The sequence below is a fragment of the Brugia malayi genome (assembly GCF_000002995.4).
Source record: "Brugia malayi strain FR3 genome assembly, contig: Bm_v4_Chr4_scaffold_001, whole genome shotgun sequence".
In the NCBI taxonomy this organism is placed as follows: Eukaryota; Metazoa; Nematoda; class Chromadorea; order Rhabditida; family Onchocercidae; genus Brugia; species Brugia malayi.
Window position 1 is genome coordinate 6,448,343 of NW_025062478.1, and position 21,648 is coordinate 6,469,990.

At 33.2% G+C, this 21,648-nt stretch overlaps 3 protein-coding genes across 10 annotated transcripts; all 3 read left to right on the forward strand.

Annotated features, from left to right (window-relative positions):
* Positions 1–1,773: 1,773 nt before the first annotated feature.
* On the forward strand, positions 1,774–2,108 carry Bm14209 (Uncharacterized protein; the record flags this gene model as incomplete). Its single annotated transcript, XM_043081868.1, has 2 exons — positions 1,774–1,848; positions 2,049–2,108. 2 exons carry the CDS (start codon positions 1,774–1,776, stop codon positions 2,106–2,108), a joined length of 135 nt encoding a protein of 44 aa, XP_042937802.1.
* A 160-nt stretch (positions 2,109–2,268) lies between these two features.
* On the forward strand, positions 2,269–4,681 carry Bma-cni-1 (Uncharacterized protein; the record flags this gene model as incomplete). Its single annotated transcript, XM_043081869.1, has 5 exons — positions 2,269–2,359; positions 3,382–3,500; positions 3,971–4,039; positions 4,283–4,395; positions 4,507–4,681. 5 exons carry the CDS (start codon positions 2,269–2,271, stop codon positions 4,679–4,681), a joined length of 567 nt encoding a protein of 188 aa, XP_042937803.1.
* A 1,995-nt stretch (positions 4,682–6,676) lies between these two features.
* Bma-rol-3 (Uncharacterized protein) lies at positions 6,677–21,648 on the forward strand (the record flags this gene model as incomplete). 8 transcript variants are annotated; one of them, XM_043081871.1, is made up of 49 exons in its annotated part: positions 6,677–6,820; positions 6,919–6,996; positions 7,321–7,453; positions 7,574–7,755; positions 7,960–8,025; positions 8,143–8,316; positions 8,395–8,560; positions 8,706–8,846; positions 9,149–9,338; positions 9,554–9,643; positions 9,761–10,124; positions 10,236–10,404; positions 10,587–10,802; positions 10,943–11,032; positions 11,203–11,285; positions 11,368–11,525; positions 11,808–11,984; positions 12,224–12,482; positions 12,736–12,969; positions 13,209–13,458; positions 13,652–13,779; positions 13,846–13,968; positions 14,020–14,136; positions 14,297–14,385; positions 14,489–14,569; positions 14,673–14,839; positions 14,909–15,085; positions 15,376–15,491; positions 15,568–15,695; positions 15,966–16,164; positions 16,404–16,568; positions 16,843–17,043; positions 17,269–17,479; positions 17,595–17,718; positions 17,857–18,023; positions 18,194–18,283; positions 18,421–18,543; positions 18,626–18,759; positions 18,850–18,914; positions 19,000–19,116; positions 19,224–19,399; positions 19,645–19,850; positions 20,178–20,239; positions 20,303–20,408; positions 20,549–20,675; positions 20,872–20,945; positions 21,151–21,232; positions 21,328–21,378; positions 21,461–21,648. In XM_043081871.1, the coding sequence occupies 49 exons, from the start codon at positions 6,677–6,679 to the stop codon at positions 21,646–21,648; spliced, it is 7,158 nt and encodes a 2,385-aa protein (XP_042937805.1). The 8 variants fall into 8 exon arrangements, with proteins under 8 accessions (XP_042937805.1, XP_042937804.1, XP_042937806.1 ...); XM_043081870.1 differs by having other exon boundaries at positions 20,178–20,408; XM_043081872.1 differs by lacking the exon at positions 21,151–21,232 and having other exon boundaries at positions 21,461–21,499.

Consider the following 21,648-nt stretch of genomic DNA (forward strand, 5'->3'; position numbering starts at 1 on the left):
TATTTAATCTGAAATATATTTTTATAGTGCAATAGCTTTAGTTTTATCCACAGCTAATATGACACATATTCACTAGTGCTTTATACAAGTTTGACTGTGAACCAAGTTTCTTACATATTTCCAACTTGTAAATACACTTTCTCCACTGACAACCATATTTAGACAAATACGCATAAAAACGGAATGATCAAAGAGAAGTTTGCATGGTTCATTTCGCTCATAGAATTTAGGAGATGATCTAGAAAGCATGGAAAAGTACCACCCACAAACTTTTCTATGTACTTCAGAATTTAAGGTATCAAATAATTATCATAAAAAACTACCCATGAATGATACTTACGTTAACTGTTCATTTCCTTGTTTAATTACCATGTACGACACTACTAGTAATGGTAAGCAAGCTAGCAAAATACGCATAAAGGTCTCATTTTCTTGTAAAATACTGCTTTGTACAGAAACTCCCAATGAGTATCTGAAGATATGAAAATAATTCTACTACCTTCATTAATAAATAAAATACAGTGAAGGTTACTTCGGTCTTCAGTGATATCATTTTACTTCCAAGAACCTACGGGACTAATGTTTCGAGTAGGTTAGTCATTTTAAACATTGCAAAATCTTGAGTGAAAAAAATCTGGGACTCCTGCTAAAGCGCAGAAGGACAAACATTACTCCATAGTCTACATCTCGAGAGTCACCACCTGACCCAGATCGTTTCCTTGCGATCAATCATTTTCACTGCATACCAATCGATGAGCCTTGAAGTTGCACAATCTACAATCGTGGCAGAATGATTTTAAATTATTGCAGCCTTTGGGATTTAGCTGGCATCGAAGGACGGGTATGTGTGAGAGCAGTTTGCCCGTTGGACACTCAGGCAAGCCACTGAGCAGGTCGAGACAGTGTGAAGTGTATTGCATGGGTACTCCAATTCTTTCTAGAATTTGTTGGGTGGTGTACTGACTGATACATCAAAAAGGTGACGACGCTGTTGAATACTACTAGGTTTCTCTTAGAATCCACAGATTTTATGATAAGCCCCTTTCTGAGGTTACTTTTGATTCACTGTGTCTTATACTTACTGCACTATCACAAGAGGCATAGTGTATTAGTGGAGGGATGACCTACTGCTCTTGAAATTAATATGAAGTTCATGAAAGTGGATTTGGAATGTTAAATTAGAGAATTTCGGATTTAACTGCGTGAAGTGCGTTTGCAATAGTATTTCAGAAATTGAGAGCCTCTACAAAGAATATTGTCGAAAGTACTGTGAGCCTATGTATTGTGTCATTGTATTATTAGATTCAAAATTTCATTACAGTTGTGTCTTGGAAATACACCTTTCCAATCCAATAATATTTATCTGAGTTGTATGCATTAGTTCAGATATATCATTAAAATTTCAGAATTGCAAAGCAAAAAGCAAAAACCTTTTAAATCAGGGTAATTCCAACTTTCCAACTTATGCAGCCTTTGGTAAATATTTGCATATTTATCAAATGGTATTATCACTCAAAAAAAAAAAAAAAAAAAACTGATAGTCACTCAAAATTTTTATTTGTGCAGGTGCTGCTTCAGAAAATACCATTAGTTCTGGAGTATTCTTTGAACCTTGATATGTTTGATGTATGTCTGAAACAAGTTCTGTAAATTTGATGTACATATGAAGGAAGTTTTATGAACAATCATATGACAAGCTAACTTGCTTCTTAGATCTGTTATTCATACCGTATAGGATCTTTCTCAATGGTGAACTCTTTTTTAGGATTATTCATGCCATGTAATGACTTGCTCAACGTTGTTTGTTGGGGATCATGCAAGGTTGAAAATTTTCACATTCTAGAAGAGGTCTGTTCCCATTTCTGAAGTTAATATTTTAGGGAAAGGGAGGTTTGAGCTTGAATATCTTTCAAAATGATAGTTTATTACAGACTTATCACTTTAGTTTTTCGTTCCGAGTTTTATTATTACTTTTGTCTATACCTCATTTTCACTAAAGAGGATCAAAATTGTACTGTCGTTAGTACTAAGCATCTTTTGTTGTTTAGGCAGTTCCATACTATGCCTATTATGGCTTTACTGACTTCTCAAAAGATTTCACAACTTGACAAGCAGCACTAAGCGTTGTTCTCTCAAAAGCCTGTTAATACATTCATATATATCTTCTCTATTTTTTTCTTTACGGCACTGTTACAAACTGTGACGCACTATTCTGTTATCCACTGTTTCCTCATTATGATGGTATTGTGATGGAGTCGTCCGTGACTGATGATTTCTGCATGCAGTGAGCTGCGGAAAATGGTTAAGTTCGTGGGTAGACATTCTGCCTTCTGTGGTGAGGTTAGTTATCTTCTTTTTGGTGCGTAAATTTATACGAACGCTAAAGGCTGCAAAATCTAAACTCTTAGAATTTAGATTCTGCAAATTGCATTTTTTTCATCTCTTTCGACTTATATTTTTGAAAAGAAACTGTGGATTTAAGGTTATGTTCAGTAGAAAAGAGATGATCGAATGCACTTCTACACGAAAAAAAAGAAGAAAAAAAGAAACAAAGATTCGCCAGTTGTTTGATTTTGATTTTCCGTAGAGTTTTTGCATACCTTTTTCTAGTTCCTTCATGTTTTCCCAGTGAAAGAAGCAATTCATCTCTGATATTAATAATGTCATGAAGAACTGATTTTCGTATAAGATATTTCTAAATTTCAAGCTGTTTTATTTCTCTTCCTTTTTAGAATAGCCACGAGATTGAATCAATCTTTCAGAAAGAACTTTAAATTATGAAATGCAGACTTAGTTTTATAACATAGTTTTGAAACGTAGTCTTCTATCTCATAATTTCCTCAAACTGACCTTTCCTCATATAACCAAAATTGAAACTCTGAATATATATAATAATAATTACTGGCTACTCCTCTACTGTCATGGTAGCGTAAATTGTTACGAATACCCTCACTGATGTCATATGTTGCTTCTTTTGAAAATTTTTGTCAATTCTTCTGCTTTTTATTCTTATGAATTTTGCGAAAAAGTTAGTTTGGTTGGTGGTTTTGCTGGATGATACATACTGTACAGTGCTGGTTTGACTCACTATTTCAAGATATATAATTTATTAGCGGTCTTATTATATCCCGCATGTCAAAAGATACTGAATAAGGCACTGATCTAGCTGACTTCAATTTAAATGTTTTTTATACATTGTTGAATGTTTTTTTTATACATATTTGCGAATCTGATATTCATTGTGCCATTGTTACTGTATTTTAATTTCTCTAATAAATGAATAGACGTAGCTCATGATTTTAATATGGAAAGCCAGTGTCGCAATCATTAAGATAAAATTGTTTGCCATGTTTAATATTCCTTCATTTTACTGTTTTTCAGAAGTGCTACGAATTCTTAAGACTGCGGAGTTGCTGATTATGGCTTTCACATTTGCTGCATTTTGTTATCTTTTTGCTCTGTTTGCCGTAGCATTTTGCATTTTCTTCGCCATATTCACAGTAAGTTCAACCATTTTGGTTTCGGGAATAGTAGAATTCATTTCATATGAAGGACGCAAAAATTGCGTATATGAATACTTCGCCTGTTTTTCCTCTCTTTTTGAATTATTTAGGAATAATCTTTCAAATGTATAATTTTTGTAGAGACTACGTATTTTTAGACAGCCATAAATAAAGACAATGTACGTAATCTTTCAAATATATAACTGTTATTTTGACATCAAGATTGTTTTTTAGCTCTGCAAAATTTTTTAACGCAGGCTTGTAAAGAACTTAAATTTTGATTACGTATATTCTTTTTTTAACTTTTTTCTCCTTAATTTGAAAAGAAAAAATATACAACTCGCATCTCATGTTATTTATGACTGTCTAGAAACATACACTACCATGGTATCAAGATGGACACAACACTACAAACAATAGTAGGAATGTTTTTTCATTGCAGACATTGCATTTTATTCTTATTTCAGGTTATTTGCATCGATGAACTAAAGACAGAGTATAAAAATCCAATAGAACAGTGCAATAGTTTGAACCAGGTCTGCTTTGTTTTTTCTAATAATTAAAGAGCTATTCCTAGTACTAATTGGGAAACTGAATTAAGTTCAACTAGTATTCTTGATGAGTTCTTGCAATCTTTACAGGTAAATTTGTTAAAAGTTATCATTCAAATTGTTAGGTCGACTTTAAAAAATTTTTATGCTACCTATAGTTTTCATGCAGAGCATTATTTTATTTTTGTTTTTCTGAAGTGCACGTACTGCAATTTCTGATTTTTTTAGTTGGTTTTACCAGAATATTTACTTCATATCATCCTTACTTTTCTTTTCGTCTTGTCGTTTCAACTTGGAGGACTTTGCTGGAATATACCACTTATTGCATATCATATTCATAGGTACATAATTTTTATTATTATACTGTTGATTATTTATTTATTGTTTTCACTTGTATTTATAGATTATTAAGAAGGCAAAAGAATAGTAATCCTTTTGTTGTATTTTTCCAGATATATTCAGCGTCCTGTGATGACTGGACCAGGAATATATGACCCGACCACGATTCTAAACAAAAATGAACTTCAAAAAGCACTAAAAGAAGGCTGGATAAAGCTTGGATTCTATCTGATATCTTTTTTTTATTATTTGTATGCCATGATATACACGATGGTTACTTCCTCTTGAAGAACATTTATATAAAAATAGCACTTGTTCTAGATTAGATGTATAAAAGTAACAATTACAAACGTACTATATATCTTTTTTTAATAACTTTTTTTTTTAAATTTTGAAAACTATGAAATATTTGTATATATATATATATATATATGTGTTGTATTTTCCGCTTGCATACTTTTGTGAGTTTGAATGTAAGTCTGGATTAATTATAAAAGCGCATAAAAAAAAGAGTTGCTATGAAATCTGAAAGCTGCACCACTCGTCACTCTTTTTCCCGTGACATTTTTGTTTATGAAACATTTCTTTCATATTTAAGTGATTGTTAAAGTCTTTTATGCGATCTCTTCGCTTCTTTTGGTATGGTTTTCTGATGTCATTGTTCATTTGTATAGCTTAAGCAAATTGCTAAATGTTAATTCTGAATGTAGAAACATTAATTGTGCATCTTCATATTACGAATATTATAAAGATCGACATTAAATTACATATTTCACTCATCTCAATGTTTTGAGAATTGAAAATGGCAGGGTTACTGCGTCTGAAATCCCTAGCATCTTACAGAGTTCAGTCTAGAAATTAATTCAGTTTCGCTTTTAACACAAACTATTTTACATTTAATATCCTAACTGGGGCTGTAAAAGAAGAAATTGAAGAGGTTGAAATTAATAGATGCTAGGTGATTTTCTCAATCAAATGAGTAATCGTTTCATCGATACTTTTGAAGTGTTGTGGTGCAACTTTTATCAGTCGCAAAGGCAAGTTTTGGGAGAAATTTTTTCATCAGTTTAAGCTTTACGCAGAAACAGAATAGTTTGACTGGGGGGTGACAGCAGCGATATGGCAATGATAATGTCATTGGTGATGGAATGTTCACTGAGGGGCACGGTATTTGCCACTGTGATTCAAAAATGACAGCGATGATGGAAACCTGTTAACAACGATGAAATTTCATTCCACTCCAATGTACAGTTGCATCACATTCCTGATCTTCTCTAGACGTGTTAACAACATCTACTTCACATCTGTTTCGCTCAGATTTGTTTCACCTTTCCTCATATAACATAAAATTGAAACTCTGAATTTTCTAAATTTCACCACTAATGATTAGTGCAGCATTCTTATCACAGCCCAGCAATTAGAAATAAAAATTTTCCTCATTCACTCAAAATTTGGTTTAACTCAGTTTGCTTCAATGATTCGTACTAGCATGTTGTGGCAACTGAAGAAAAAGTGATATGGGAATTATGTCACCGATTTTATCTGATTAAAAAAGGTGTCATACACATATACCTTGATAATGACTCATATTGATTGATATTATTTATGTTATTATTAGTTGGACCTACATCATTTTTGACTTCTGATTGGGTATCACAACAGTAACTCACATAACAATAACAATTATTAGTAGACACTGTAAAACTGATAATTCTTATGATTACCTGCAATGAAATTCATGAAGTCTTCGCAGATTGCACCGATCTATATTATGCATACGACCCTTTCTCCTTTTGACCTTTCTTATCACTTGAGGAGTACAAGCATTGAGAGTTCTAAATTATCCGATGATATCTAATAATCAGTTCATGTAACCTCCATTAGTGTTGGAGTTAATTATTTTTTAGATTAATATCTAAAAGTGAAATGAGGGGTGCTCTTGTCAATATCGTTTTATTTGTATAGAAGTTTAAAAGTATGGAAGATATAAAAGATTAATGTGATAGTCGCTGCAACCGAATTGGTTAGTTAAATTTAAAAGCTTTTTCAAAATAAAAGGGAAAGAATTTGCTCTCATTAAATTGATTTCATTTCAGAGAAATAAAAGTGGATGTGATAGCTTATTCCAGGATTATTTCAAAATGTTTTCTTGAACAGTATGCGCTGTTTGCAATTTGCAACTGGCAATACCTTCTATATGGCATTGAGAGTATAAGTAAAAAGTACAGCTCTTGTCGTTAACATAATCAATGATACCTGCAAAAAGTGCTTCTCACGTCATTTATGTCTCCTCATTACCATTGGTGCTTCACGTTTTATCTGCTCTTGATTGATTTCTTTTACTTAACGCTAATCAGCGTCACGTATGCAACAATATTCTCTGATTCACTGGATCTATGTCAAACTCAGTGTATTGATCGAAATTTGGTTAGGATCTTACATTTTCTTCTCATAGGACATCATAATAACGGGAAAAACTTGTCTCAAATCTGACGTACGTGTTATGAGCATTGTACAATTTACAGGTAGTTGCGCTCGCTCGTGGAGCAATTGATTGGGATACTTCGCTACTTGAAATTAGTCTAACTCAACGAATTAATGCAGTAAGATCTGTTTCAATGGTTATAAGACAGTTAATTAATAATATTCCGTCGTATCACGAGTATTATGTCTTGGAAGATCATAAGTTATAACAAGAAAAACGTATCACAAGAATCTTACGTGCATATTATGAGACTTAACATTGTTTATCTGTTGTTATGTGAAGTATTATTCAATTCCATTCTATTCAGTTTAAATGAATTAAACTCATATTTTGTTGACTTCTTTTCTTAGTTGAATGAAACAAAATTTTGCAGGAAAAATGAACTCCAGGTAAAATTACAGATATTAACAACAGATAACATATGTGAATTGAATTGTTATAGTGCCACAATGGTTGTCAAGATCTGGAATCAACAAATTCGACTTGCTTAGAGCGCTGTGATAAATTAATGCCAACAGATAGTTGCATGCAGGGCTGCCGTGCTGTTACCGATATTTTCCTTTATCATTTGCAAGGTCAGTGAGGTCAGTTTTCGCTTGATAACCATATTTCAAGTTCATCGGGGTTAATTGAGGTTAGTTACAAAAACATAACACCCCTAAAATTATAAATGCGAAGAATATTATTAATTGAAGACTTACTGGGTCATGTGCAAGTTGAAATCGAAGATTCACCAGTTGGTGTAAATACAATTTGGAGTTTGGATAGTGATTATGGTTCAGTCATCAGTGACATATTGGTGGATGATGTAAAATGGGGTGTTCAGAGTCGTCCGGCTAGTGCTTCCGTCTCATGGGATACTACCACTTTTGAAAAGGTATTAAATTTAATAAACAATATGCGCTTTCTCATAGGGTATAGTTCACCACCTTTTTCATACCAAATTCAGGAAAACTGAAGAAACACTAGTACATAATGTACACTTCATATGATTAAACGTATCTACATACTGGTTATCGGAATTAAATTTTATCTTATTTCTATTTCTGTATCTTTAAATTTCGAAAATATTTTCCTTCAGGCATTTAAAATGGAAACCTTGGAAGCAAGTATAACTATACCTTCGGTTTTTGCTGAACAAATAGAGGTCATTATTTGTCAATATCACTAATTATCAATTACAGTTAATTGCTTTTTGTTATCTCTACTTAACCGTTATTATAATTAGGCATACTGTTCATTTGTTTAATGAATTACTCTGCAGCTTCGATTGTGCATATCTTGGCGGAACTATATTATCGTCTCTCCTACACATCGTCTTCAGATCAATGACACTGATAATGCTAAGTTGTTGCCTCCAACGATTATTTCTCACTTACAGACGTCAGCAAACAGTTTTGTAGTTTGTTGGAAAAGCGCGTTGAAGCGTTTGTACAAAGTATGCTTTTTTTTTATCTAAAAATGCATTTGACATACTAAGACTTTTTGATATAATATTGGATACTTTGTCTTACAGATCTCATTGTACTCACTTGATGAAAAGGAAATCTCAACAACGCTGGTGGAAAATACTTGCTATTTGTTCCAGGGAGTACCCACTGATAATTGTTGTCGTGTTGAAATTGGTTATGCAAATAATGATACTGCTTCTATATCCTTACGAATTGATCTTATCAATATTGGTAACCAAAAGAACTATTAGAATTGAATTTAAGAGTCACGCAAGAACTGATTGAAATTAACAGCAAATTAGCATTGAAATTAACACCGAAAATTAGCAAAATTAATGGAAATTAATTATAATTAATTTATGACAAACTATTATAGAAAGAAAGCCAGAATCGACAGCGCAATTAATTTTTACGAATGGTACATCAGTGATGAAACTCTACGATATTGATGATTACGCTGTCCTTAGCGACCCAAAATTAATTCCATTCGAGTTAAAGCCCGGCAGATCAATTACTGGTAACTGATTTATAAGTTCACATCATAAATTATGTTGAAGGGTAATGCTAAATAACTTTCACTTGCAATGCAGATGTAGTCATTCTCTTGCAGATGAAAAAGAGCTGTACACAATGCTTGATTTGAATATTATTACAAAGATTATCTCAGTGATAAGATTTGACCACTCGAATCTGATGTCGTAAAATACTGCACTGAACTTTTTTGCAACTCTTCAGCTTTGCAGCAGTTCGATGAAGAATAAAATCGAGGAGAAAGTATATGTACTTTAAGAAATGAATTTACAGTGCATGTTTTTATAGCACTGTGCACCGTATCAGCTGAACGATTATTAATTGCATTAGATGACGGTAGTATCTACTGGTTAACTATCGGTGATGAGGTATTAAGCGGAATATTGCGGTCACCGGACGGCACAGCAATTGTTCATATGGATGTTGATCACATGCAAGATGCTGTATATGCCGTTCTTTTTAAAAAAGGAATACTCAGGTAATTTGTCCTTTAATCATCTGTTTTAGAGTAAAACTATACTAAAGCTAATCCAGATATAAATAATGGAAAAATGAAACTTCGATCTGATGACTTTTATTTGACAAAAATATTCTAAAAGTTTATCACCAATATTCGCAAACAAGTTTTGAAATCTCAAAATTGAGTTAGGAAGGATGTTTAAAATTCTTGAATTTAACATTTGTCATAATCAGATGTGGCTTAATAGACTGCCTAAACTCGACAATTTTAACAACGAACACAATTAATTATATCGAATATATCTCGATTGATTCATGGAATGGGTGAGCTTTTTTTACTAAATAATGAAAATGTATTATAAGTTATCTAATTGGACAGGCACGATTGCAATAATTAAAATTATTTTACTTAAAAGGATCAAAGAAAAACTATCATCACAGGCATATATATTGTATACTAAATGGTGGCGAAGTGTTCTCGATACCACTATTTCCACTGGATGCCCCGCATATTCTCCCATTTTCTGCAACAGAAAAAATGCCCACTATTGCATTTGCTATTGAAGCAGAGCCAGAAAATTCAAGGCTAATTTCTCTCACACAAACTGGTTCCATTCTGGCAATAAATATCGTAAATCAATCAGTTACTGATCTTCGGCTGAATATTGAAGTGAGCGATATGTACAACAACATCAAAAAAGCACATCTTTTTGGAGAACGACTGTTTTGGACATCAACAAGCTGTGGCGACACACATTCCTGGGATAGTTGCTTGTACGGCGAAGAATACGATGTCGAAAAAAAGGTTAACATTTTTTTAATTATGACATCTATTGAGTTACAAAAGCAGAAATCATTATTTTTCTATTTCAAAGAAAAAATTTTTACTCGCTGAAATCGAATCTTTTAAATTTAGAAAATGCATTTGAATCGTTATTTGTACTCCGGTCGAGTTGTTGATTTTATATTCCTTCGTGACAGTCCGATGCCAATAACAATAACCTCGCCAAGCAAAATAGGCCTTATAACAGCCGATAGTACTGCACGAGTCATTTGGGAATCTCCAACATTATTACCATTTCAAGGTAATTTTTTCAAACTTGGCAATCTATTATTTGTAGTACAAAGTAATCCTTTAAATTTTATGAAAAGAATTCAAAAACTCATCTTTTACAATGATGAGTCTATCTATTCTCGGAAGTATCAACGAAAACTTATTTCACCGAAATACTCAATTAATGCATCATTTTCAAAAGTCAAATTTTAGCACAAGGTGCGTGGCGTAAATTGCTTTATGAATGTCGCATAATTGGTGACGAAGAGGATGGCAGTATAACGGCAGAATTTACACAGCTTTCTGAAACTAATTTGTTAATACCGGTTTCTCCCGGACTTCAGTATCATGTATCTGTTCGAGCCTGCATCAATACGATATGTTCCGCTTACGCCAATGCTATCAATTATGCATTTGCCCCACTCACTGGTATATTCTATTTTATCCAGAATTCTTTAAGGAGCTCAGCAAAGACGATTAATTTCTGAAGATGTTCATTGATTATTCCTCATAAGGATAGCAATGTTTTTATTTCTTCTGTAGCGAAATTGGTTTATTGCACTTTTCAGAACCTTTACTTGTCGCATTCCGTCGGACGATCAATAATAATGTCAGTTATTATGATATTCTCGGTGATCCAATCGAAAATTACACATTGCGTAAGTTTCTTTTCCAGCAACAAATAAAGTAAGTGATAAAAAAAACACATTAGTTGAAATAAGGTAAATGCATGAGTGAACGTGTTGGTACTATTGAACAGAATGCTCCTTCGGCTAATCTGAAATTGACTAGAATAAAGTTTTAGTAAAGACTTATTGTTTTATTTCAGCTGGTCCGGTACCGGTAGATAAAACAGCAGTGTTTGCTTACGATATTTTGGTGAAATCATTGTATGTTGCTAATACGGGCAAGGTTATAGATTTAATTTGATTTTTTCTACTAACTGATATTGAGCTATTTTCGAGTGTGTTTGATAGATTAAAGCGAATTACAGAATAGAATAACTCGAATACGCGGTGATGGTTCCCAACAACATTTCATGGATTCAATAACCGTAAAGTTCATGACAGTGATGTCGCGTAATGCACTGATCGTCGTTGCATCTGATTATTTAATAGTATCATATCGTTTAACATCCACATTTGACCAAGAGTGAGTATTTTAATCATTCCAAGAAATATCAGCAATCCTCTTCAGTTGCAATGAATTACCTATGTTAAACTGACGTTTACTGATCTGCTGATCTCATGATCTCATGATATACAGAGGTCGAGAAACACGTGCATTATATTATAATAGCTGTTTCAGAAAAAAAAGAAAACGTTATTTAATGACTTATTTATCCTTAAAACAATGTAATTCACAGCTTTTTTTTGTATAATGATAGGATTGTTTTTATTTTTTATTTTTTTTTATTTATGAAAGTATTTTCAGGATTTATTCTTGCGGATCTTTTAGCGGATGTGGTGAGGTAGGTGGTTTAGCTGGTGATGATGAAACGGGTGATATCTTCTATCTGATTCGTTTTTCAAACGGGACAACAAGTTTGTATGGTCTTAATCAAGATGTTCGCACATCATATTTTATCGCTTCCTCGCAAGATTTTCCTGCGTTAGTTATTGTTATTTAATTTTGACCCATGAAATGAAATACTTTTCTCAATGCTAATGTAAACGATGGCTGTAAAAACTCCTGCGAAATATGAGCAGTACATTTCATTATCTGGATAATGTTACCAGCTATGAAAGGAACGCAATAACGGGTAGTTTTGATAATTTGAAGAAATTGAATTTTTATTTTTTAAATTATGATCATATTTATGAAACAAAATGAATAGGGACTCGTTTCAGATTGCGGCAATTAATTGTTGTGAAAGAGAAACTAGTATTTATCACTGAAACAGGAGAAGTAGGTGTCTGTGATAAGAAACTCGGTTCACTGAACATTCATTTGGCTCTCAAGAATGTGGCGCTTATACCGATATTTTATTTGGATTCTATAAAACCAATCAATTTCATAGGAGCCTTAACGACGGATGATAATACTGCTAGAAATACGCTCACGTGGGATATTGAACCGATGTTCTTAACTGGAAAGATTATTTTTAAAGTTTGCTGCCTTTTTTATTCCTTCTTACTTCTAAAATATAATAATTCTAGGAATTCTGCAGCAAAATGTTAGTAATTTTTTAAAAAATATAACAAAAATAATAGATTGGTAACACCTGAGAATTATGCATATTATCTAAAAGGTCAATGATGGTTCATGCAATAAGAGGTCATTTCTAGATTGATATAAATAACTTTTCCATTTAACTTCTACATCCTGTTCGATTCATTGTTGTAAAAGTTTGATGTTTCAGGTTACAATATACAAAGAACACTGGGGTCGAGAACGTTTTGTGGATTATTCATTGTCACATAGTTATACCATAAGTGATAAACTTCTTTGTCAATGGCCTTCGAAACAGAAGTATGATGCTGAAGTAGAAGCGCTAAGTGCCTGGGATTTGATATCAATAAATCAAAGTGGCCTGATTGCACCAACCAAACCACCATCTCCTCCAACAAATCTAACCATCTATGCTACACAACAAGTCATTTTTTCTTCTCATTGTAAATGTATTCATTTTGCATTCATTTCATGGTTTTCAGTCCTATATATATAATGAAATTGAATCACTTACATCTTGATTTTTTCTATATTAACTTTTTTCTAGTTGTCTAATTATTCGGGACATTTAGTTCTTTTCATCCTTTTTGTAAGTTAATAACTTGAAAAAATTTCAGTTCTACAAGCTAATGAAATTCAGTGATATTTGTCAATAAGTTACAGAAAACTGTAGATGGTGCCCGGGCATTAATGGACTTGTTTTGGGAGGAACCAACAGAATGGAATGGGGAAGCACTGGGTTATTTGGTCAATTGCACAGTGGACGGTGTCAGTGAATCGGTCGCAGAAGTACCTGCCACAATACGTTTCTATTCTTTTAGTGTGAAATCGGGAAGTGTCAGTTGTGCTGTCGCAGCTCATAATGAACCAAAACTTGAAACATTTTCGGAAACTGTTACTATTGATAGCAGTGGTTAGTATACCTTCTGATGTAAAGAAGTTTGCGAAAACAAAGAAAAATGAAAACCTCATTCCATTTATTGTTGCTTGCTTCTTTATATGCTTTGCATGATTTCTTTCGTTTAATGAATGGCATCTTATGTGTCCTCTATCTAACTATACCTACCGCAGTACTTTTGCTTTAACTTTAACAGATATATTTTTAGAATTACGACCATTGGTCCGTTTATTTGCGATCGATTCTAATAACAATGTATTCGCTATCACAAACTGGTCGCCCTCTTCGTCTCAGCAGTCAACTCGTGCCAAAAGACAGACCTCATCACTACTAGCAGTAAAGATTTTGAACAATAGATAAAACTGAAAAATAGTTTTAGATTCCAAATATATTTGTTTTCAGATCATGGAGCAGTCAATAGCATATATTGGCAACGACTTATATTCGATAAGAAAAGATTTCGGCTCCACTCAACCCTCTCTACTACGTCTTGATCCTAATAATGTGGAAAATATTCTACATAAAGTAAGTTTAAAATGCACTGAGAAATGAAGATGATTTTATGAGCAATTTCAGGTTTCAATAGGCGGCGAAATTGGTAAAGTGGACGCAATGACATCTGACTGGGTAGCTAATCGTTTGTTGTTCGTTTCAACAGCACGTGTCATGCAATTACCTCTTGATGCCATTCAAGTATCTTAATTTACTTATACTCTTATTACAATTTGCACTTGCTCATATCGATGGTTGTATGAAGAATTGTTCAACGATTCAGTGACACTCTTACCACAATATGTTAAGATATGATGTCATTTGACTGTGCGAACATAATACATTAGGAATCCAATTTCAGAGTCTTTCGATGATTACACCACGTCGCATAATGAATCTTTCATCAGGTGCTGGTGATGCGAAACAGCTGCTTTTCGACCCATTCTCCAAGTTTACTTTGTCCTCTAATTTTTTTGTTGATGTTTCTCCTTTTTGTTGGAATATTTTTCACTAATTTCTCAACCTCGCAAATTTTTTTTTAAAACAATTTCAGTACCGCTTTTTTGCTTACGAAAAATGGTTCACTTTTTGCATTGGATCTCAATATGGGTGTGGAAGAAAACATGGCCCTTAGGTTTACTTTTTTTTTTTTTTTTTCAATAGAGATGTAAGCTACGATTGTTCTTCCTTTTATTTAATTAAGTATAAGAAATAGAATTTGAAGTATTACTTATTAGGTTAGAATGTTTGAAATCAGAAACTGTATCTTGGATGATGGCTGATTTTGCCTGGAATCTTGCTTCATTACCAGTCATTTATGTACTTACTTGGAACGGTATGGTTCGCGTTGATTTAACATCCTCGAAGTGCGAAGAAATAAAATTTGCATGGGAAAAATTCGGAGGTATGTCTTCCGTTATTTTTATCATTCTTTGTGAAAATACTAAGACAACTAAATAGTTAAGCTTTTTAGAAAAAGGACTCAAATCAATACTATCCTTTGCAATCGCTGATAAATTGTATATTTTTGTCACCTCCTCCGCTCTAGTTGTTTATGAATTGGGCTCTTCAACAGTAACACCAATCGCCGTCAATGGTTCGCCACTGAAACAAATTCTGGTTGCTACACAATCTACTCAACCATTTCCGGGTATGTATTTTTGGAATTCAAATTATCTAATGGGTAACGCAATTAGGCTAGGTTCCAAAATTCGAAGAAAACCAAAAATGTTTTCAATTTTTAATTTTAAATCTGTTTCTCATCAAAGCGATTTTTGCATTTATAATATGATCATAGAGCTAACCATGCACTAAGAACTGTATTTTGGGAAGATTTGCATACGTGGTTGGTGTTTAATATATGTTGTTCTCAAAAGAATCTAAATGACGTGAAGGACTGTTCGTTTTTAACAAAAATTATTTAAACTATATCGATTCCAGAACGGTCGTGTTTTGTCTTGCCCCCAGCATCTGAAATTAAGTTCACTGTGCAAAACGAAGAACGAAGTGGAGCATTAATCTCGGTTAACGAACCTCAGCTACCCAATGTTTGTCCCGTATGTTTTGGTTTAGTTCTTAACAGTTATTTTATTTCTTATGAATACCATGGCTTATTGCGTTGATTTACCACAGGGTATCACACTTCCTCTGACGCAGTACGAAATTCATTTCCAACGAAGAGGGTCTGATAAAATTCGCAGCATTCACAGTATTAGCAATGTCCTTCATGTCGAAAATGGTGTTCTGGATAAAGAAGCTGAGTAAGGCGTTTGAAATCGAAAGAAAGTTAGGAAAGCACTTCTCTGCTAGGTCTAAAAGTTAAAAAAAAATTTTGATCAGATATTTGATTAGATATTCGTAATAATATTTGATTAGATGTTCGAGATAATTCGGATGGGGAAGTATTTCAGCTTATGTTGGACGAAATACTTATGTTCTTTTAAGTAATTTGGAAACTGATAGATAGCTTTTGTGAAATGTTTTGCTTTTTGCCTTAGACGAACGATTATTTCTTGTTTCCACTATTGTAGCTATGATATATCAGTTTCATGGTTCAATCGATATACACCGGTATCAGAAGCTAGTGCAACACAAATGCTTCGTACCGGTTACGGTTTCCCTTCATCACCACTGGATCCATTAGCTTTTGCTCTGACTCCAGATATTGTATTACTTTACTGGAAATTACCTGCTAGACCGAATGCACCAATTCCTGAAATTAAATATATGGTTTGCTTCTGTTTTTTTCTCCTTTAATAAACTTGGATGATAGCGATGATTGTGCTGCCATTTATCACTTACTAATATTTGCATTGTGTCTTTAGAAATGTTTTCTTGACATTTCTGATCTATCTTTTTTCCTGACATTTTTGAAGACTAAATATAAGTTTATTATTATTAGTAGTAGATTCCTAGGGACCATTAATTAAGTAGACAGTCTTGAGATGGATTTGTCAAATATGTTCCAGATAAGTCAGCTTAGTGCGACACAGATTTCTCCCTCAGCAATCGGTGCGCAGCAGTTTGAAGGAGCAAATTACGCTATTATGCCAACTGATGTCGTTTCCTGTCTGAGTAATCCTTGTTCTGCAAAAATTTCCAATCTGCGCCCTTCTACCGAATATAAATTTTGGGTAATTTTGATTGAAGAAAAATGCTGGTATAAAGTAACATTTAAATATATATGATTGTTTTCCAGTTTTCCAAAATGCTATTCATGTTTATCCGCAGTGGAATAATTGAACAACGGAATAAACTCTTTAGTTTTCAATTATTTGATTTCATTGCTTACGGCTTCACTGATGTTTTCTGTTCATCAATAAAAAAAAAAAAAAAAAAAAACAATGTTAATTTTTGTTGAATTAAACCCTGCAAAATTGGAAAAGAAGACCAAGGCTTTGAATTCAGGTGCGTGCAATCCATGAAAGTCATCTAAATATGCAATTTGTGGATGATGCAGAAGGAAGTTCCGTAGAAGCATCAGTTCGTACGAAAGATATAGCTGGAACATTGCGTCTTGACAATATTACTGGAACTGCTGTTGTACTTCGGTGGAATTCGCTCGACCCTGAATGCTACCCAAAGCGTATATATATCCAGTATCGGATTGTAGGTTATTTTGATTCGTCTTCTGGAATTTTGCTGTGAAGAATGTTATTAACAATTTCTACGTTATGTGACATTTTGCATTTTTATCATGCTGACGAATTTTCAAAGGATGCATCTGACAAGAAAAAATCCAAATCAATAAAAAAAAAAAAACCAGAACAATCAGTGAAAAAAACTAATCTTTCTCAGATATTTATTGCTTTATTGATTTCTTCCGTGTTTAAGGTGGGAACGAATACTGTTTGGAAATCACCGTATAATGCATCCTTCGAAGGTTCTGCTAAATCGGTGGCTGTAGTTGTACGTGCACTGCATTCGGCCACCACGTACGACTATCGTTTTACAGCGGAATACGTGGATAGCTATCATTATGCAGATCATGATTATTTCTACAATGAAACATTTTTGCAGGTCTCACAGCAGTTTCGAACAAAACGTAACGTTTTCTTACTTAACCCAAGAACAGAAATATTGGGAAAGAAATAGACATAATTAAATGAAAATTTCTTAAGTAAGTTCTTTTTAGCCATGCAAAATTCTTGCTTTTTTAGCTGGAACTCCGTCAGCTCCCGCAAGCATACGTCTTGTTCAGGAACACAATGAATGGGTAGTACGTTGGGACAAGCCATTAAGCGATGGTGGTTCACCAATCACTTCATACGCTCTCGAATTCAGGTTCAAGAAATTCTTACATACTAATACGGTTAAAATTAGTTTTATTGAAAGAAACCAAATCAAAATCAAACGATTTCTCATCAGTTCTTTAAATGTGTTCGTCAGTTTACTTATTTATTTTTCTTTTTTTTTTTAAAGACCAAATGAAGATGCTGAGTGGGAAATAGCAGAACGAGGATTAGAAGGTGGCTGCTTGTGGTGGAAACCGTTGAGAATAAATTTTCTAGCTGAATGTGCCGAATTTCGAATTCGGGCAGCAAATTCGGAAGGCTTCGGTGCATATGCATATTCAAAGCATCATAGTGGTAGTACTGTTTGGAAATTTATTCACTTCTTTTTTCGTGATTTATTAAGAGTATGAAATTTTTTTTACTGATTTTTGCTCTATAGTAAACTTTTCTTATTCTCATAGCTCTCATTATCATCCTCAACTTATTGTTAAAAAATTTCCTGCACTTAACTTTCAGATCATTTAGGAGAATCACACACTCATTCGTTATGGATTATAATTGTCACACTTCTCATCGCTATCCTTTTACTAACCGCTGTCATTGCTGTATTATTTAGTATGTGTTTCTAAAAAAAAATTTCTAAAATGTTATTGTTGTTAATAGCTAGATTTAAGATTAAGTTTCTAAAGTTTCTATTTTTTTCCAAAATTTTACCGGACAATGATATATGATCTATTCTTTCTTTTTTAAGTATATTATCAAAGAATTGATGGAAGGCATAATAATATTCGATCGCAAGATATAAGCTTGCACGGTTATACGAATTCAATGAAAAGAAATATTTTTCCTCCACAACTTATTAATGATCTGAAAAGTATGTGATGATTTTAGTGTTGAATGCTAAACCAGTAATATTAGTGATTTTTTAAACGCTTTTAATTAAATAAATTTTTTAGTTATTTCTCGGGTACCGAAAAACAACATCAGTTTATTACGTATAATTGGGAAAGGAGGTTTTGGAGAAGTTTATGAAGGAGTTGCAAATGGATTACCTCAGTCACCTACAAAAACGATTAGAGTTGCTGTCAAAGTTGGTCTTGAATTTTGAATCATATAATTAACTTCTCATATGAAAACTCGAGTGATTTCATTTTAGAAAAAAAATAATTAAAAGTTTCAGACTCTAAGAAATGGGTTTTCCGAATCAGATCGGATAAAGTTCCTTCAAGAAGCAGTTTTGATGAAGTAAATTCTGAAGATTTTTGTTTTCTGAAATATAATTAGATAGAATTGCAATTATCATTTTAACATAAATTTTATTATTTTCAAGCAGTTTCGATCATCCCAATATTGTAAAATTATTGGGTGTTTCACTGGAAACAGAGCCATACTTTCTGATTGCTGAACTGATGGAAGGCGGAGACCTTCTTGGATTTCTTCGTTCCAGGTCTTCTCTCAGTCTCTTTACTATCTTTTTAGTCATTTTTGAAATGAATATTTGAATATCTTACTTCTGCAATATATTTCTCTGTTACTCTTTAATGATTCGTTTAGCCGTCCATCTGACTGTTTCCCGTCACAGCTTTCGTTGTATGAACTAATTGGAATGATGGTTGATGTAGGACGTGGTGCTGCTTATCTAGAAGTTAAGAAGCGCATACATCGCGATTTAGCAGCTAGAAATTGCCTTATTTCTTCGAGGAATTCCAATACACGAATTACAAAAATAGGTAATAATTGACTACTCTAATATGAAATATTTACTTGAAATTTTTTATATAAAAAAAGTCCTATATTGGAAAATTTTTTAAAATGCTCTGAAAAATATTAGACTTTATTCTAGGCAAGAGCTAAATAATTTCGATCATCCCAATATTGTAAAATTATTGGGTGTTTCACTGGAAGCAAAGCCATACTTTCTGATTGCTGAACTTTAGTTATCAGTTTTCTTCCCAAATGTTAGTTCATGTTGTAGGTGATTTTGGTCATGCTCGAGATATTTATACTAACGATTATTATCGTGTACATGGGGACGATTTCCTTCCATTACGATGGCTTTCACCAGAATCAATTAATGACGGTATTTTCACATCAAAAAGCGATGTATGGTCTTTCGGTATACTACTGTGGGAAATTTTAACTCTTGGTCAGCAGCCTTTTTCAGGCAAAAATAACGTGCAGGCAAGGATTTCTGATGAGCTATTTGGTCCCAGTCAGAAAGGGAAATGGATCTCTACAATTATTTTTATGAAAGTTTTTTGATTAATCAACTTGTTAAATAAGTGTTTTTTTTTTTTTTTTTTGAGTATTAAAAGATTAAAAATTGTTGCTGAGAGAAGAAATTTTGCTCGCTAAAATGACAAAAGTTTAAAGCTTTTTTTTTTTTCAGCTATTTGGTTACAGAAATCCCGAAAACCAGTGAAATCAGTATGAAAAATCAAAAAAGGAAATGGATTCTTTTTTTTTTTTCAGAAAATTATTTTTATCAGATATAATTGTCCATTACAGGTGATGTCCTTCGTAAAGAACGGTGGTAGGCCAGAGAAGCCGCAGTTCTGTCCAGATGAAATGTGGGCTCATTTTTTAAACTGTTTTATCATGTTTATTTATTGTTCACAAACAATTTCTTGTAGTTTCACTATTGTGGAGCGTGCATGGGTTTACGATCCAGAAGAACGTCCACGATTTGCTGATCTTTTGCCAGAACTCGAGGCTTTGCGTGGTTGTCCATTGTATCAGGTTTTTCAACATTCATGATTTCTCACTTGCCGCTTTATTATAAGGCTTTACAAACTGCTGTGATGAGCCTAAACATATTCCTCTAAAAGTCAATTCTCATTTACATTTGAAATGTAAATAGGCAAAATATTTTAATGTAGGAAGATATTCCATATCCACCGAACTGTTCTTCTCTGATAACTGATTCAAATTTCGAGTTTTCATTCAATTCTAACATAAGTCGTGGAGAAAGTGGACACAGTGGAAGTATCAGGTTTGATAAAAGCGGTCAGTTTGTAATGATTTGAAACATTAATGAGTATATTGGATCAGCAACTTTTTTCTGCAGAGAATGAAACTTTTTCTCACAAATTAATGGAAGTAATTTTTTTTTTTTTTTGTAATTTTTTGTTGCTTTTCAATTCAGTCTTTCACTTTCTATTTTTCCTATAAGCAATTATTTTAGTTTTTTTTTTTTTTTTAGACAATCCTTCAGCGAAGAAACAAGGCCGTCCATCTATTTTACGTTCGCTTCGTAGAGAACGTTCAAGACCGTTTGTATGCTTCATTCATATTTATAACTTTATACCGATTTCTATAGCAACCAAATTCTCCACTGAAAAATTTGTATTTCTGAGATAGAAATTTTCATCTTTCGAATTTTATTAGCATTTAGTTAGAAGTTCCTCAAAAGTATTGAGACTGATTGGAACTAACTAGCATTAAATGAACCGTTTTATATTATAAGCCTGTCATTCTGCAGTCCAACCTAGCTGACTTGGAAGCTGGTAATCGATCGAGGTCAGTGAATAGTGTTACAAATGATATGAATTCATCTACACGAAGTCAAGTCGTTTTTCACTTTGTTATATTATTACTTATTATTGTTTTTACTGAATGGTTGATTATCGCTTACAGGCTAACTGAAATTTTTTTTAAGATTGCGACGAAGGATATGACAATAGCATTTTCATATCGAATTGCTGTTACGGTGAGTTACTCTCTCAAAATACTTCTTTGATCGGTTACATTTTTGCTCGTAGAGAGATGCCAATAAGACCTGTAAATTTTAGAGGTGCCAAAAAAATCACATACCAAGAAATCACAGCTAAACCGATCAAAGCAGCGAGCATCTGAACTACCAAACCGTTCTCCTGTATCGTCATCATCAAGTCCTCTCTCTTCTCCGAGGACTCCGTCATCTGGTAACAGTGATATTCCATCAATGTATATTCGTCCAGCACGAGTTAGCCGAGTTTAA